Source organism: Pristiophorus japonicus, chromosome 9, assembly GCF_044704955.1.
Source record: "Pristiophorus japonicus isolate sPriJap1 chromosome 9, sPriJap1.hap1, whole genome shotgun sequence".
NCBI lineage: Eukaryota > Metazoa > Chordata > Chondrichthyes > Pristiophoridae > Pristiophorus > Pristiophorus japonicus.
In genome coordinates this window covers 222,401,806-222,418,298 of record NC_091985.1, presented here as the reverse complement: position 1 = coordinate 222,418,298, position 16,493 = coordinate 222,401,806, and the positions used below count along the sequence as shown (strand labels likewise).

The 16,493-nt window shown below is 52.0% G+C and overlaps 1 protein-coding gene and 1 pseudogene across 1 annotated transcript in view; one reads left to right on the top strand and one right to left on the bottom strand.

The window, feature by feature from the left end:
- The window catches only part of LOC139274159 (zinc finger protein 850-like), a 360,216-nt pseudogene that overhangs the window by 180,619 nt on the left and 163,104 nt on the right, over positions 1–16,493 (top strand).
- Positions 1–16,493, bottom strand: part of LOC139273749 (telomerase protein component 1-like) — a 57,335-nt gene that overhangs the window by 5,950 nt on the left and 34,892 nt on the right. The window contains exons 14-20 of the mRNA XM_070890800.1: positions 14,328–14,480; positions 13,590–13,676; positions 12,968–13,095; positions 7,347–7,415; positions 6,618–6,770; positions 5,595–5,771; positions 4,117–4,238 (exon numbers count right to left, since the gene is read on the bottom strand). Coding sequence (XP_070746901.1) covers positions 4,118–4,238; positions 5,595–5,771; positions 6,618–6,770; positions 7,347–7,415; positions 12,968–13,095; positions 13,590–13,676; positions 14,328–14,480 — 888 coding nt within the window. The 3' untranslated portion in view covers position 4,117. The remainder of the gene's footprint in view (positions 1–4,116; positions 4,239–5,594; positions 5,772–6,617; positions 6,771–7,346; positions 7,416–12,967; positions 13,096–13,589; positions 13,677–14,327; positions 14,481–16,493) is intronic.

The following is a 16,493-nucleotide window of genomic DNA, read 5'->3' as shown; positions in this document are numbered from 1 at the left end:
GGACCAACTTGAGTCGTTCAGCCTGATTGTCCCATAGCCTCTCAAAGGCTTCTTGATTCATTACTGACTGTCTCGCCCCCATGTCCACTTCCATGAAGACTGGAACGCCATTTATTTCGACTTCCATCCTCAATAGGGAACATTCTGTAGTGCAGGTAAACATGCCATACACCTCATCGTGGGGCTGAGCTACCTCTCTATCGCTTCATAATCCACGCTGGATTCATGGCCATCTGCAGACTCTTCAACACAGTGAGTCGTATTTCTTTTACACATTCGCTGGAGGTGGCCCTTTGTGCTGCAGCCTTTACACACAATCTTTAAAACGGCACTGGTGAACCTAGTGATTTCCTCCGCAATGCCAGCATGGTGCTACTCGATTAGCCCCCCTCGGCGGACTGAGTTAAGGGACTTGGGGGCCTGTTCACTCTCCCCTGAGGAGAGTCACATTCTACAGTCCAGCCTCTAAAAGGCGCCATTGTGTGTACAGTACTTGCCGGGTTTGAGTCCTGAGGATGAGTCATCCGCCTAGAGCCGCAGGTCGAAGTCATGAATGCCTGGCTCACGGCGATGGCCTTCTGCAGTGTGACCGTGGTATCCGCAGAAGACAGTAGCCTGTGAAGAAGGCCCTCGTTGCCGATTCCGATGACAAAGATATCCCGCAGTGCTTCGGTGAGGTGGTTGGCGAAGTCACATGGTGCAACCTGTCTCCTGAGGTCTGCAGCATATTTTGTGATCTCCTGGCCTTCGGGCCGTCGGTGGGTATAAAACCAGTGTCTGGCTGTGAGGATACTCTCTTTGGGCTTGAGTTGTTCTTGAATCAGCGTTACAAGCTCGTCTTGGTCATTGTCTTCGCTGGTGCCAGCAAGTCCCTGACGAGGCCATAGACGGTGGGCCCACAACTGGTTAGCAGGATAGCTCTGCGCTTATCAGCCAGTGTGGCTGGATTGTGGCCTGCCAGGTCGCTTGCTATGAAGAAATGGTCAAGCCTCTCCACAAAGGCATCCCAATCATCACCATCGGCGAACTGCTGCAATGTCCAAAGTTAGCCATTTTCGCATGAAAGTCCGTAATCTCGTCGCCAATTGTTATGTCTTCAGATGCTCTGATCATGACTCCATGAGACAATGTGTTGTACTTGAACTGCAGTGACCTTACTCCATTTAATGCAACTCCAGAGTGAGGATCACACACGGTGGCCTGCCTTTTATACTAGGCCTGGCACACTTGTACAGGTAACCTACAAGTCTCCCACTGCCGTGCCCTCTGGTGGCACACCTTGTAATAGTACAAGCAGTAAACATGTAGGATACATGACAGCCGTCTCCAGGTCAGGTCCAAGACCACCCCAACCTCTGTCGTTGAGCTACAATATGCGGACGACGCCTGCATCTGTGCACAGAGGCTGAATTCCAGGACCTAGTCGACGTAGTTACTGAGGCGTACGAAAGTATGGGCCTTACGCTAAACATCTGTAAGACAAAGGTCTTCCACCAGCCTATCCTTGCCGCATAGCACTGCCCCCCAGTCATCAAGATCCACGTCGTGGCCCTGGACAACGTGGACCATTTTCCATACCTCGGGAGCTTCTTATCAACAAGAGCAGACATTGACGATGAGATTCAACACCGCCTCCAGTGCGCCAGTGAAGCCTTCAGCCGCCTGAGGAAAAGAGTGTGTGAAGATAGGCCCTCAAAACTTCAACCAAGCTCATAAGCTACACGACTGTAGTAATACCCACCCTCCTGTATGGCTCAGAGGCATTGACGATGTACAGTAGACACCTCAAGTTGCTGGAGAAATATCACCAACGATGTCTCCGCAAGATCCTACAAATCCCCTGGGAAGACAGACCCACCAACATTCGCGTCCTCAATCAGGCCGACATCCCCAGCATCGAAGCACTGACCACACTTGATCAGATCCGCTGGGCAGGCCACATTGTCTGCATGCCAGACACGAGACTCCCAAAGCAAGCGCTCTACTCGGAACTCCTTCGCAGCAAACGAGCCAAAGATGGGCAGAGGAAACGTTACAAGGACACCCTCAAAGCCTCCCTGATAAAGTGCAACATCCCCACTGACACCTGGGAGTCCCTGGCCAAAGACCGCCCTAAGTGGAGGAAGTGCATCCGGGAGGGCGCTGAGCACCTCGAGCCTCATCGCCGAGAGCATGCAGAAATCAAGCGCAGGCAGCGGAAAGAGCGTGCGGCAAACCAGTCCCACCCACCCCTTCCCTCAACAACTATCTGTCCCACCTGTGACAGGGACTGTGGCTCTTGTATTGGACTGTTCAGCCACCTAAGGACTCTTTTAGAGTGGAAGCAAGTCTTCCTCGATTCCGAGGGTCTGCCTATGATGATGATGGACCCAACCCCTTCCCATTCACTCCCACTGTACACAACACCAATGGACCCAAACCCCTTTAAAGGTCAGTGTCTGTCCCCCTGCCCCACTGAGTCCATCAGAGAGTGTAAGCGGTACAGTCCTTGGGGCGACAGTGCTCCCACAACGGTATTGGTGAGGAGCTCTGGGATAGTGATCCTGCAACAATGAAGGGAAGAAACACCGATACATGGCAGAGAGGTGTGCGTTGGAGCGGATCCTGGAGGTGTTGCTGTTCTCTTGCTGTTTCCCCTCTTAGTCCTCACTAGTGGTAGAGGTAGTTGGACTGTCTAAGTTTTGTAAATAAACTTAATTGACAAGAACATCTTGGATTCTTAACCCCATCCAACAGAGGAGAGCTTTGTCGCCCATGTCTGGGTCTGGATTTGACCCCAAGATCCCAGAGGGTCAAAAGTTAATGTGCGACCCACTATTTCCCTCACCCAGATCCCCCATCATAACCACCGCTCCCATTATCTCGGACAGGAGGTGCTGGTCATGGTTCGGCTGTTGCCATTTACGTCACCTCGAGATCCATCTTGTGTTTCTTTACTTGTCCCGTTAGCACCCCCTTTTGCCTTGCACCATCGTCCCTTTCGTCATTTAATCTAACCTGTCCTCCACCCTTCTCCATCCGTATGGTAGTAGCAAAGCAAATCAAATGTCAATATCCAAGTCAGATATCCAGGCCAAAGCTTCAGGTGTAACAGCGTGGATATCTTATAGGCTGCCTGCGAATTCCCTCTGAGGGCAGTGCTCAATGATGTGCTCCAGGGTCTGATTAGGAGCTCCACAATCGCATGATGGGGATATTCTAATCTTCCACCTATGGAGAAGGTGGCAGCATCTACCATGACTGGTTCGGAGGCGGTTGATGGTTGTCCAGTGTTTGCGAGGAATATTTGATCCTATAGGTTGTACTGTGGGGTCCTCTAGAAGGAATCCATTCCGTATGTCGCAGTTCTTCCAAGCATTTCACCATCAGTCATCGAGTCCATGGGGAATCGCTGAAGGGCTTTGGCGATGGTCCAAAATGGCCATCGAGATTTGAGACGGGTTGGTGGTAGGTTGTTCCAGTCAGCCTGAATCGGCATGTCTTTGTTTGTGTAGTGGTTGTATGCTCTGGAGACGGCATATGTGTGCTGGTGCGATGTTTGCAAGCATGGGCAGCCAAGGTGTTGGTGTTGATAAAAGCGTACCAGTGATAATTCTCATCGTAGAATTCAGCTGGACATCAACGGATTTGACATACCGACCTGATGGCCATGCCGGAGGAGCAGTGCTCCCTCCGCTGTAGAGTACACCAGGGCGAGTGCTGCCATATGGAAGGTTTGAGCGTTTGGTCCACCTACCTGCCCTCCACCCAATCACAGACCTTCCCCTTTGTATCCTTCCACTTCCTTCTCCCTGCCTCTGTGCTTGCTGAACAACTTGGACATCTCCCAGTTCTGATGAAAGGCCATGGTTAACGCTGTTTCTCTCAGAGGCTGCCTGACCTGCTGAGTATTTCCAGCATTCTCTGTTTTCATTTCTAATTCCAGCATCGGCAGCATTCTTTTCCTGTTGTTCTTTCATCCTCCAGAGGTGGCGCTGTAACCTCCCCTGGCCTGTTACAACAAACAAAGCTAAACAAACACGCCAATCTCCTACAAATAACTGCAGCCACTCATACGCAAGGTTGACCAGTAGTTCAATAAAATCACATTAATTGATCCTCCTCACTCTCTCCTACCTCAGTATGGCAGGGTCTCTGGTGTAGAAGAAAGACGTTTCACTTGAGCAGTCATTCTTCTGTTGCAAAAACTGCACAATTTCCAACTCGGTGATGGAACGTCCTCGTGGATAGGACTTAACCTGCGAGATACAGTGGGAGAAAGTTGGAGATTTCAGTCAGTCAGACTCCCACAGTGCTGAGCCCTGCAAGATCTGCAACAAGGAGCCCATTCATAGTGCTATTTCACACATGCATATTCGCATCAAACACTCCCAGGGCAGGTACAGCACGGGTTAGATACAGAGTAAAGCTCCATCTACACTCTCCCATCAAACACTACTAGGCCAGGTACAGCATGGGTTCGGTGTCAGCCCTGGCTTAGTGCTAATACTCTCGCCTTGGAGTCAGAAGGTTGTGGATTCAAGTCCCAACTTCAGAGACTCGAGCCCCACAATTGAGGACCAATTCTCCCGGTGCAGTACCGATGGAGCGCTGCGCTGTCAGAGGTGCCATCAATTTGCATGAGACGTTAAACCGAGGGCCCCTCTTTAGGTGGGCACAAAAGATCCCAAGACACTAGTTCTCCTCTCGACCGACTTCACTAAAACAGATTGCTATTTGTGGGAGCTTGCTGTGCAAAAATTGGCTATCACATTTCCTACATTACAACAGTCACTGCACTTCAAAGATACTTTATTGGATGTAAAGCACTTTGGGACGTCCCGAGGATGTGAAAGGCACTATCTAAATGCAAGTCTTTGCTTTAAAACGAGCTGGGACACCAGTGTAACTGGAACAAGGTGCCGGATCCCATCGGTCACATGGTGAAATCATCCCGAGCTGATTCCGGAAACCGCGGGAACAGAAGTGCTACCGGAGTATGTGAGCTGGCATCCTTACCCACTCAAACTGAGGCAGGTTGGGTAACGAGTATTCCTGCAGGATCTGGCCATATCTCTCCCCCAGAATGCCCACAAAGAGCTGGCAGCGGGAAACCTCGGACAGGCAAAGCTCCAACTGCCTGCGAGTGGATACAAGCAGAGAATCAGTGCAGGGGCAGGGGCAGTGCGGGGGCGGGGCCGGTGCAGGGGCAGGAGCGGGACCGGGGCAGGGCCATACTTGGAGGGACAGACCGAGAATCAGTGCAGGAGTGGGCAGGGACGGTGTGGGGCAGCACCATCATCGGAGGGACAGAGAGAGTGTTTCATATCCCGAGTTTCTTGTATGACTGGGTGTGCGATGTGTGGTGTTGCAGTGATGAGTTAGGAGGAGGCTCTCTTAGGCTGTGGTGGGGGGGGGGGGGGGGGGGGGGAGGGGCGAGGGACACCATGCCCAGGGGGCGAGGGTCAGGGAGTCTGAGGGACACTGTGCCCAGGGGTTAGAGGGTCAGGGGGAGGAACACTGTGCCCACGGGGCGAGGGTCAGATAGACGAGGGGGTCAGATGGATGATGACAACCCCTGTGAAATCTGATACCCCGGCGCGACTGATACCCACCTGTTCCCGCGGGACTCCTCCTCGGTGATGCCCCATCGCAGGTCCACCTCCTGCACCCACACAAAATGGCGGGCAGCCCGGGCCCGCAGCTCGGGGAAGATGCAGCGGGTCAGGAGGTCACGCTCCGCCTGCATGTCCCGGAACGTCGAGGACACGAAGACTCGCACAGTCCGCCACCTGTGGGGGTGGGAGGAGACACGTCAGGGAGGGAGAGAGAGGGGGAGAAAGGGAGAAAGGGGGGGGCAGGGGAGGGGGACCAGGGGAGGGTGGGTGGGGAAACAGTGGGGGGAGGACCAGGGGAGGACAGGAGGTGCGAAAGGTGAACTGTGAGGCCAGGTACTTGGCTCCACCCTCCATGGCACAGTCCCAGCATTCCCGTCCTCACACCCTGGGCCACGGGTCCCACAGGCACTATCCGACCATCACGATGTCGCTGGGGATGGGCCCAGTCCTTCCTCTACCAACACAGGCAGTGAAGCTGAGCCAAGTCCCCACGCACCAGCCCTCCACTCACACACTGGATGGTGATCAGATAGGGGAATGATGGCTGATCTTCCAGCCCCTCCCTCACCCAAGGATGCACTTTGGACAACTGTAGCCCTGCCTACCAGACCTTTGGCCACTGGCTTGGATCAGCACAGAGACAGACAGACAGCAAGTGCCAGAGCGAGACAGAGAGGAAACGAGGGCACGACTGGGGAGGGGGGGGGGGGGTGGGGAGAACGAGAGACAGAGAAGTGGTGAGGGTGAAAGACAGAAAGAGCACCATAGAGCGCGAGAGAGAGAGAGAGAGAGAGAGCGCGAGCGCGAGAGAGCGAGCGCGAGAGAGAGAGCGCGCGCGAGCCAAGGCAGTTGCAGCCCCCCCCCCCAGCGACTATCCTGGGCTGGGATCAGCTCACTCCATACTGAGCCGCTGCAGGGGGGGGTGTGAGCAGGTGTCGATGGATCCTGGGCTCTTCCTGCTTGGTGGGTGGGGTTCAGCACCATTCAGGTCAGGCAGGTGAAGTGAGAGCGAGGCAGTACCTGAGTTTCGGAGTCTGAAGCAGTGGGCTCAGGACTGTGGGCTCCACCACCCTCTGTCTCCGCCTGCTCTCACTGGCTCTCGGCAGGTGAAAGACATCGTCGATCCTGTCCACGTGATCCAGGAGTCGAGAGGCCCCTCGTTCACACAAAAACCTGTAAGGAGCATCAGATCATCTCATGTACATGGGCTTTATACAAAACAGACCGAGTCCCCCATCAAACACTCCCAGGGCAGGTACAGCACGAGTTAGATACAGAGTAGAGCTCCCTCTATACTGTCCCATCAAACACTCCCAGGGCAGGTACAGCACGGGTTAGATACAGAGTAGAGCTCCCTCTATACTGTCCCATCAAACACTCCCAGGGCAGGTACAGTACGGGTTAGATAGAGTAGAGCTCCCCCTACACTGTCCATCAATCCCAGGGCAGGTACAGCACGGGTTAGATACAGAGTAGAGCTCCCCCTACACTGTCCATCAATCCCAGGGCAGGTACAGCACATTAGGTGATAGCCTTGGTTCAATGCCTCTCATGCCCCACAGTCAAACAGCTGAGACATCAAGTCCCACTCCATAATCTAGGCACTCTCCAAGTGCAGTACTGAGAGAGTGCTGCACTGTCAGAGGAGCTGTCAGTTTGGATGAGATATTAAACTGAGGCCATGTCTGCCCTCACAGGTGGATATAAAAGATGGATGAATAGCAGCTCCCTCTCTACCCCTCTCCTCACCGCAAGATCTGGTCGCTGTATCCGGACAGGAGGACATCATTCTTGCATCCAAAGGTACTGCTTCGGGCACTGAAAGAGGAAAGATGGGATTTACTGGGTGCAACAGTTGGACAAAACACTTCAATTGAAGGAGAGACAAGTCTCCCCCTCTGTGCTAGTGAGCTGATCCCAGACGGTGCTAGTGGTACAGGGGTACAATTGAGCCCTGGTATAACACGAACTAGTCCGAGCAAGTCGTCTCAGGCCATGGACTGAACACGGGCGGTATCGGATCGGTCCCGTTATACCCAGCACTGATCGAATGTACTGAACACGGGACACTGTGTATAACGGGCGGTATCGGATCGGTCCCGTTATACTCAGCACTGATTGAATGTACTGAACACCCCGCACTGTGTATAACGGGCGGTATCGGATCGGTGTCGTTATACTCAGCACTGATCGAATGTACTGAACACGGGACACTGTATAACGGGCGGTATCGGATCGGTGTCGTTATACTCAGCACTGATCGAATGTACTGAACACGGGACAGTGTGTATAACGGGCAGTATCGGATCGGTCCTGTTATACTCAGCACTGATCGAATGTACTGAACACCCCGCACTGTATATAACGGGCGGTATCGGATCGGTCCCGTTATACTCAGCACTGATCGAATGTACTGAACACAGGACACTGTATAACGGGCGGTATCGGATCGGTCCCGTTATACTCAGCACTGATCGAATGTACTGAACACAGGACACTGTATAACGGGCGGTATCAGATCGGTCCCGTTATACTCAGCACTGATTGAATGTACTGAACACGGGACACTGTGTATAACGGGCGGTATCGGATCGGTCCCGTTATACTCAGCACTGATTGAATGTACTGAACACGGGACACTGTGTATAACGGGCAGTGTCGGATCGGTCCCGTTATACTCAGCACTGATCGAATGTACTGAACACGGGACACTGTGTATAACGGGCGGTATCGGATCGGTCTCATTATACTCAGCACTGATCGAATGTACTGAACACAGGACAGTGTGTATAACGGGCGGTATCGGATCGATCCTGTTATACTCAGCACTGATCGAATGTATTGAACACGGGACACTGTGTATAACGGGCACTATTGGATCGGTCCTGTTATACTCAGCACTGATCGAATGTATTGAACACGGGACACTGTGTATAACGGGCAGTATTGGATCGGTCTCATTATACTCAGCACTGATCGAATGTACTGAACACGGGACACTGTGTATAACGGGCAGTATCGGATCGGTCCTGTTATACTCAGCACTGATCGAATGTACTGAACACAGGACACTGTGTATAACGGGCGGTATCGGATCGGTCCTGTTATACTCAGCACTGATCGAATGTACTGAACACAGGACAGTGTGTATAACGGGCGGTATCGGATCGGTCCCGTTATACTCAGCACTGATCGAATGTACTGAACACAGGACACTGTGTATAACGGGCGGTATCGGATCGGTCCTGTTATACTCAGCACTGATCGAATGTACTGAACACGGGACACTGTGTATAACGGGCGGTATCGGATCGGTCCTGTTATACTCAGCACTGATCGAATGTATTGAACACGGGACACTGTGTATAACGGGCACTATTGGATCGGTCCTGTTATACTCAGCACTGATCGAATGTATTGAACACGGGACACTGTGTATAACGGGCAGTATTGGATCGGTCCTGTTATACTCAGCACTGATCGAATGTATTGAACACGGGACACTGTGTATAACGGGCAGTATTGGATCGGTCTCATTATACTCAGCACTGATCGAATGTACTGAACATGGGACACTGTGTATAACGGGCGGTATCGGATCGGTCCCGTTATACTCAGCACTGATCGAATGTACTGAACACGGGACAGTGTGTATAACGGGCAGTATCGGATCGGTCCTGTTATACTCAGCACTGATCGAATGTACTGAACACCCCGCACTGTATATAACGGGCGGTATCGGATCGGTCCCGTTATATTCAGCACTGATTCAATGTACTGAACACGGGACACTGTGTATAACGGGCGGTATCGGATCGGTCCCGTTATACTCAGCACTGATCGAATGTACTGAACACCCCGCACTGTGTATAACGGGCGGTATCGGATCGGTCCCGTTACACTCAGCACTGATCGAATGTACTGAACACAGGATACTGTGTATAACGGGCGGTATCATAGAATCATAGAAATTTACAGCACAGAAGGAGGCCATTCGGCCCATCGTGTCCGTGCCGGCTAATAAAGAGCTATCCAGGCTAATCCCATTTTCCAGCTCTTGGGCCATAGCCTTGTAGGTTAAGACACTTCGAGCTTATCCAAATACTTTTTAAATGCTATGGAGGGTTTCTGCCTCTACCACCCTTTCAGGCAGTGAGTTCCAGACCCCAACCACCCCGTGGGTGAAAACATTTCTCCTCAAATCCCCTCTAAACCTCCTACCACTTACTTTACATCTATGACCCCTGGTTATTGACCCCTCTGCGAAGGAAATTAGGGATTCCTATCCACTCTCTCTAGGCCCCTCATAATTTTATACACCTCAATTAGGTCTCCCCTCAGCCTCCTCTGTTCCAAAGAAAACAACCCCAGCCTATCCAATCTTTCCTCATAGCTAAAATTATTCAGTCCAGACAACGTCCTCGTAAATCTCCTCTGTACCCTCTCTGGTGCAAGCACATCTTTCCTGTAATGTGGTGACCAGAACTGCACGCAGTGCTCTAGCTGTGGCCTAACTGGTGCTTTATACAGTTCAAGTATAACCTCCCTACTCTTACATTCTATGCATCGGCTAATAAAGGCAAGTATCCCGTATGCCTTATCTACCTCTCTTGCTATCGGATCGGTCCCGTTATACTCAGCACTGATCGAATGTACTGAACACAGGACAGTGTGTATAACGGGCGGTATCGGATCGGTCCCATTATACTCAGCACTGATCGAATGTATTGAACACAGGACACTGTACAACGGGCGGTATCGGATCGGTGCCGTTATACTCAGCACTGATCGAATGTACTGAACACAGGACAGTGTGTATAACATGCGGTATCGGATCGGTCCCGTTATACTCAGCACTGATCGAATGTACTGAACACCCCGCACTGTGTATAACGGGCGGTATCGGATCGGTGCCGTTATACTCAGCACTGATCGAATGTACTGAACACAGGACAGTGTGTATAACATGCGGTATCGGATCGGTCCCGTTATACTCAGCACTGATCGAATGTACTGAACACGGGACACTGTGCATAACGGGCGGTATCGGATCGGTGTCATTATACTCAGCACTGATCGAATGTACTGAACACCCCGCACTGTGTATAACGGGCGGTATCGGATCGATCCCGTTATACTCAGCACTGATCGAATGTACTGAACACAGGACAGTGTGTATAACATGCGGTATCGGATCGGTCCCGTTATACTCAGCACTGATCGAATGTACTGAACACGGGACACTGTATAACGGGCGGTATCGGATCGGTCCTGTTATACTCAGCACTGATCGAATGTACTGAACACAGGACACTGTGTATAACGGGCGGTATCGGATCGGTCCTGTTATACTCAGCACTGATCGAATGTACTGAACACGGGACACTGTATAACGGGCGGTATCGGATCGGTCCTGTTATACTCAGCACTGATCGAATGTACTGAACACGGGACACTGTATAACGGGCGGTATCGGATCGGTCCTGTTATACTCAGCACTGATCGAATGTACTGAACACAGGACACTGTGTATAATGGGCGGTATCGGATCGGTCCTGTTATACTCAGCACTGATCGAACGTACTGAACACAGGACACTGTGTATAACGGGCAGTATCGGATCGGTCCCGTTATACTCAGCACTGATCGAATGTACTGAACACGGGACACTGTGTATAACGGGCAGTATTGGATCGGTCCCGTTGTACTCAGCACTGATCGAATGTACTGGAACTGAACATTGGGCCGATCCAATACCGCCCCCTTTGCGTCACAGCCCGAGATGAATTCCTCGGCCAATGTATTTATGTAGTGAAACATCCAAAGGCACATCACAGAAGCGAATCAAACAAAATCCGACACCGAGCCACATAAGGAGAAAGTGGTGCAGGTGAACAAAAGCTCGATCAAAGAAATAGATTTCAAGGAGCGTTTTAAAAGTAGAGGTGGAGAGGTTGAGGGAGCGAGTTCCAGAGCTCAGGGCCCTGGCAGCTGAAGGCCCGGCCACTGATGGTGGAGTGATTATAATCAGCGATGGTCTGGAGGGCAGACATCGCGGGGGATGGGCGTTTGTGTGGCTGAAGGAGATTAGAGATCGGGAGGGGCGAGGGCCACAGAGCGATTTGTAAACATGGATGAGAATTTTCCAATTGTGCTGTTGCTAGACTGGGACCCAGTGTAGGTCAGCGAACACAGGGAAGGATAGGTGCAATAACTGAGCCAGGGTGCCTGCTCCTGATCACCATCCAGTGTCAGCTGCTGGAAAGTGGGCGCAGGTCGAGCAGAGACATCGCCCATGGACGAATAGCCCACTGACCCTCGCTGTCTGGGCTCGGAGGTGAGGGTTTGGGCCGGCTGTGTAGATTTAACTTACAGGATTTGGAGACGTTGCCTCTCGGCAACACATGAGCTGGTGCCCATCGGTACTGGCACCCTGAGCTGTCACAGGCAGATCGGGTTGGTTAGAGAAGCAGCTCGCTCTACTCCCAAGATTGCCGGGGCATCCCAAAGCACTTCGCAGCCAACAAAGTATGTTTATTGACATTTAGTCAATGCTCCCTCGTGGCGTACCGTGGCTGCAGTGTGTACCACCCACAAGATGCACTGCAGCAACTAGCCAAGGCTTCTTCGGCAGCACCTCCCAAACCCGCGACCTCTGCCAGCCAGAATGACAAAGGCAGCAGGCGCATGGGAACACCACCACCTCCATGTTCCCCTCCAAGTCACACATCATTCTGATTTGGAAATATAATCGCTGTTCTTTCATTGCCGCTGGGTCAAAATCCTGGAACTCCCTCCCGAGCAGCACTATGGGAGCACCTTCACCACACGGACTGCAGCGGTTCAAGGCGGCGGCTCACCACCACCTTCTCAAGGGCAGTTAGGTTAGGGCAATGTCCACATCCCCAGAATGAATAAATAATTTAAATCATCACTGTTGTAATGTAGAAAACGGCAACAAATTTGCACACAGCAAGATCCCACAGACAGCAACGTGATCAATGACCAGATGATCTGTTTTTCAGTGACTTTGGTTGAGGGATAAATATTGGGTCCCAGGGCACCGAGGAGAACTCCCATGTGCTCTTCTTCCAATTAGTTCCTGTGGGATCTTTTACATCCACTGGAGAGGACAAGGGGGCCCTCGCTTTAACACCCTATCTGGAAAGATGGCTGCTCCGACAGTGCAGCGCTCCCTCAGCACTGGCACTGGGAGTGTCGGCCTTGGATTATAGGCTCAAGTCTGTGGAGGGGCCAGGGAGAGCGGTGTCTGTGGGGTAGGGGTGGGGGGGGGGGGGGGGGGTGCGGGAGCTGGAGCGCGGTGTCTGCACTCTAAAGCAGGCCTGCAGAGACCCAATGCCCTCACGTACCTCGGGCGGGTCGCGGAGAGGTCCACGTGAACGAACAGTAGCTCGAGGTTGACGTGGTAGCGGTAGAGTTGGAGAGCGTTGCTGAATGTGTAGAGGTAATAGTAGCCCAGCAGGAGGATGGTGTCGATCTAGGAACAGAAAGGTGGGCACTGAGTCCAGGAGGTGGAGATATAGAAATATATCCCACCTTCTCCCATAATCCTTACTGCATTGCACCTCCCCGTACCCTACCACCACATATCCCCCAACCTCTCCCAGTCACACCAAAAGAACATAAGGAAAGAGTTGTTAACACTCTGTCTGAAAGGGTGGTGGAAAGATTCAATAGTAACAGGGGGATAGGGGATCGGGGAGAGCAGCGTGAGGGGGGGGGGGGGTCAGAAAGAGAAGAGACAGAGAGAAAGACAGACAGAGAGAGAGGCGGAGGGGAGGGGAGCGGGAGGGAGGAGAATGGAAAAGCTTCAAATGAGTCACCCCGGCCATCTCCCATCCTCGGCCCCCGCAGACACCGCTCCCCCCGCCCCCTGCAGACACCGTGCTCCCTCGCCCCCCACACACCGGCCTCTGTCGACTCTCCACACTCGGTGTGACACCACAGTGTTCGCGGTGGTCCAGCCCGTACCTGCACGTTGTCCTGCACACAGTCCAGCAGGAAGCTGCTCATGCCACACCCTCCCAGGGCCTTGCTCCTCGCAGCGTCTTGGAGTTTCTGCAGCAAGAGAGCAGGCAGCGAGTTACAGAGTGAGACTGGGGTAAAATCAGCTCATCCCAGCTCCCATCCACACCACACCTCCAGCCCGGGGGAAGACACCCCTCACCCAGAGCTCTCTCTCACACACTCTCCCCGCCCCGCCTCCCCCCCCACCACCGCCCACTCCTCAAAGAGACTCCCTCTCCTCTCCGCTCCCCCCCTTCTCCCAGAGAGACTCTCTCTCTTCTCGATTCTGCACCTCTCCCCCCAGCGAGAGACTCCCTCTCCTCTCTGCTCCCCCCCCAAAGAGACTCCCCAGAGACCCCCTCCCCCCAGAGAGACTCCCTCTTCCCCCCCCCCCCCCCCCCCCCCAAGAGACCCTCTCTCCACAGAGACCCCCCCCCCACAGAGAGAGAGAGACTCTCTTCTTTCCCCTCCGCTCCCCCTCCCCTCTCCATCCACTGTCTGAATTCCAACAATTAGCCTCAGAGAGACCATCTCCCCCTGTTCCCTCCAAGCTTAAAGAGAAAGTCCCCCACCCCCACCTATGAGAGAGGGAACATTCATCCCCCGTGTCTGGGGCTGGATTTGAGCCCTGGTCACAGAGGGTGAAAGGTCAGTGTCTGACCTTCCACGCTGCCCCCATCCATTACCAACGCTGCTCCCTACCTTAGCCTCTTGCAGCACCTGACCCACGTTGCCCAGAATTGACCCCAACCCAACGTCAAGCTCGAGGTGGGAGGTGTTGGTGTAGAGGACGAGACGGTAGTGCTCGCTGACATGTTTCACCATCAGTCCCAGGAGAACGGCCACCTCCAGCATCTGAGGCATAAGCGAAGGAACACAAAGATGGGAAATGAGACAACATGATGCAGATATATTGCGCCTTTAATTAGTAAAATGCCCCAAGGGGGTACTTCACAGGAGCGTTATAAAACAAAGTTTTGACACCGAGTCACAAAAGATGATATTACAACATGTCACTAAAAGCTTGGTCAAAGAGGTATGTTTTAAGGAGCGCCTCAAAAGGAAGAGAGAGGCACAGAGAGGAGGAGAGGTTGGGGTGAATTCAAGTGCTTTGGGCCTGGGCTGCTGAAGGCACAGCCACCAAAGGTAGAGCAACGAAAACTGGGGATGCACAAGAGGCCAGAATTGGAGGAGCCCAGAGATCTCAGAAGGTTGTCGGGCTTGAGGTGGCTACAGAGATAGGGAGGGGTGAGACCAGAGAGCGATTTGAACACCAGGATGGATATTTTGCTGAATGGGAGCCAATGTAGGTCAGCGAGCACTGGGGTGATGATGGGTGGACGGGACTTGGTGCGAGTTAGGACACGGGCAGCCGAGTTTTGTACAAATTCAAGTGAAAGATGGGAGGCCAGCCAGGAGTACATTGGAAGAGTCATGTCTAGAGATACCAAAGACATGGATAAGGTTTTTCAGCAGTGGATGAGCTGAGGAAGGGCAGAGTCAGGCGATGTTACAGAGGTGGAAGTAGGCGGTCTTAGTGATGGAACGGATAGGAAGTCAGAAGCTCATTTCAGGGTCAAATATGATGCCTCGGTTGCGAACAGTCTGGTGCAGCCTCAGACATCTGTCAGTGGCTAGGGAACGCAGTTTGTAGCGGGGCCAATGGCTTCACTCTTCCCAATATTTAGTTGGAGGAAATTTCTGCTCATCCAGGACAAATCAGAGGCAGTGGAGAGACAGAGACAGAGACAGAGACAGAGACAGAGACAGAGACAGAGACAGGGACAGGGACAGGGACAGGGACAGAGACAGAGACAGAGACAGAGACAGAGACAGAGACAGAGACAGAGACAGAGAGAGACACACAGACAGAGAGAGACACACAGACAGAGAGAGACACACAGACAGAGAGAGACACAGACCTGGGTGCTGTTAGGGTACATGTGGAACCTGATCAGGGATGTGTGGACATGCGCTATAAAGTCTCTCTGTTCCTCTACACTTCTCAGTATCCTACCATTTATTCTTTATGCCCTTGCCTTGCTAGCCCTCCCAAATGCATTACCTCACACTTCTCCAGATTTAATCCTATTTGCCACTTTTCCACCCACTTGACTAGTCCATTGATATCTCCCTGCAGTCTATAGCTTTCTTCCTCAATAACAACCACACAGCTAAGTTTTGTATCATCTGCAAACTTCTTAAATCATACCCCCTACATTCAAGTCTAAATCATTGATATACATCACAAAAAGTACTGCCCTGCGGAACCCCACTGGAAACAGCCTTCTAGTCACAAAAACACCCATCAACCATTACCCTTTGCGTCCTGCCTCTGAGCCAATTTTGGATCCAACTTGCCACTTTGCCCTGGATCCCAAGGGCTTTTACTTTTGTGACCAGTCTGCCACGTGGGACCTTATCAAAAGCCTTGCTAACATCCATATTGACTACATCATACACTGCCCTCATCGACCTTCCTGGTTACCTCCTGAAAAAAATGCAATCAAGTTAGTCAGACACTACCTTCCCATAAAAAATCCTTGATTAACCCATGTCTTTCTAAATGAAGATTTTTCCTGTCTCTTGAGATATATTCTTTACGACATCAGTAAAGCACACACATACAAGATGGCTCTACAGGAACTTATCAGGCGACCTAGTCACATGATGATTTTATTGTATTTACAGCAATGGTTGCATTACCGCAGTAGTCCACTAGGTGGAGCTATATTACAATTACTTCTTCATTAAGGAGGGAGAAATGTTACAAAATAATCATCATACATAACTTACATGGTTATACAGAACAAAAGATATGGACTTATTTTGCCATATTTATAAATCAAACTTAACCTCTTGTTTTCT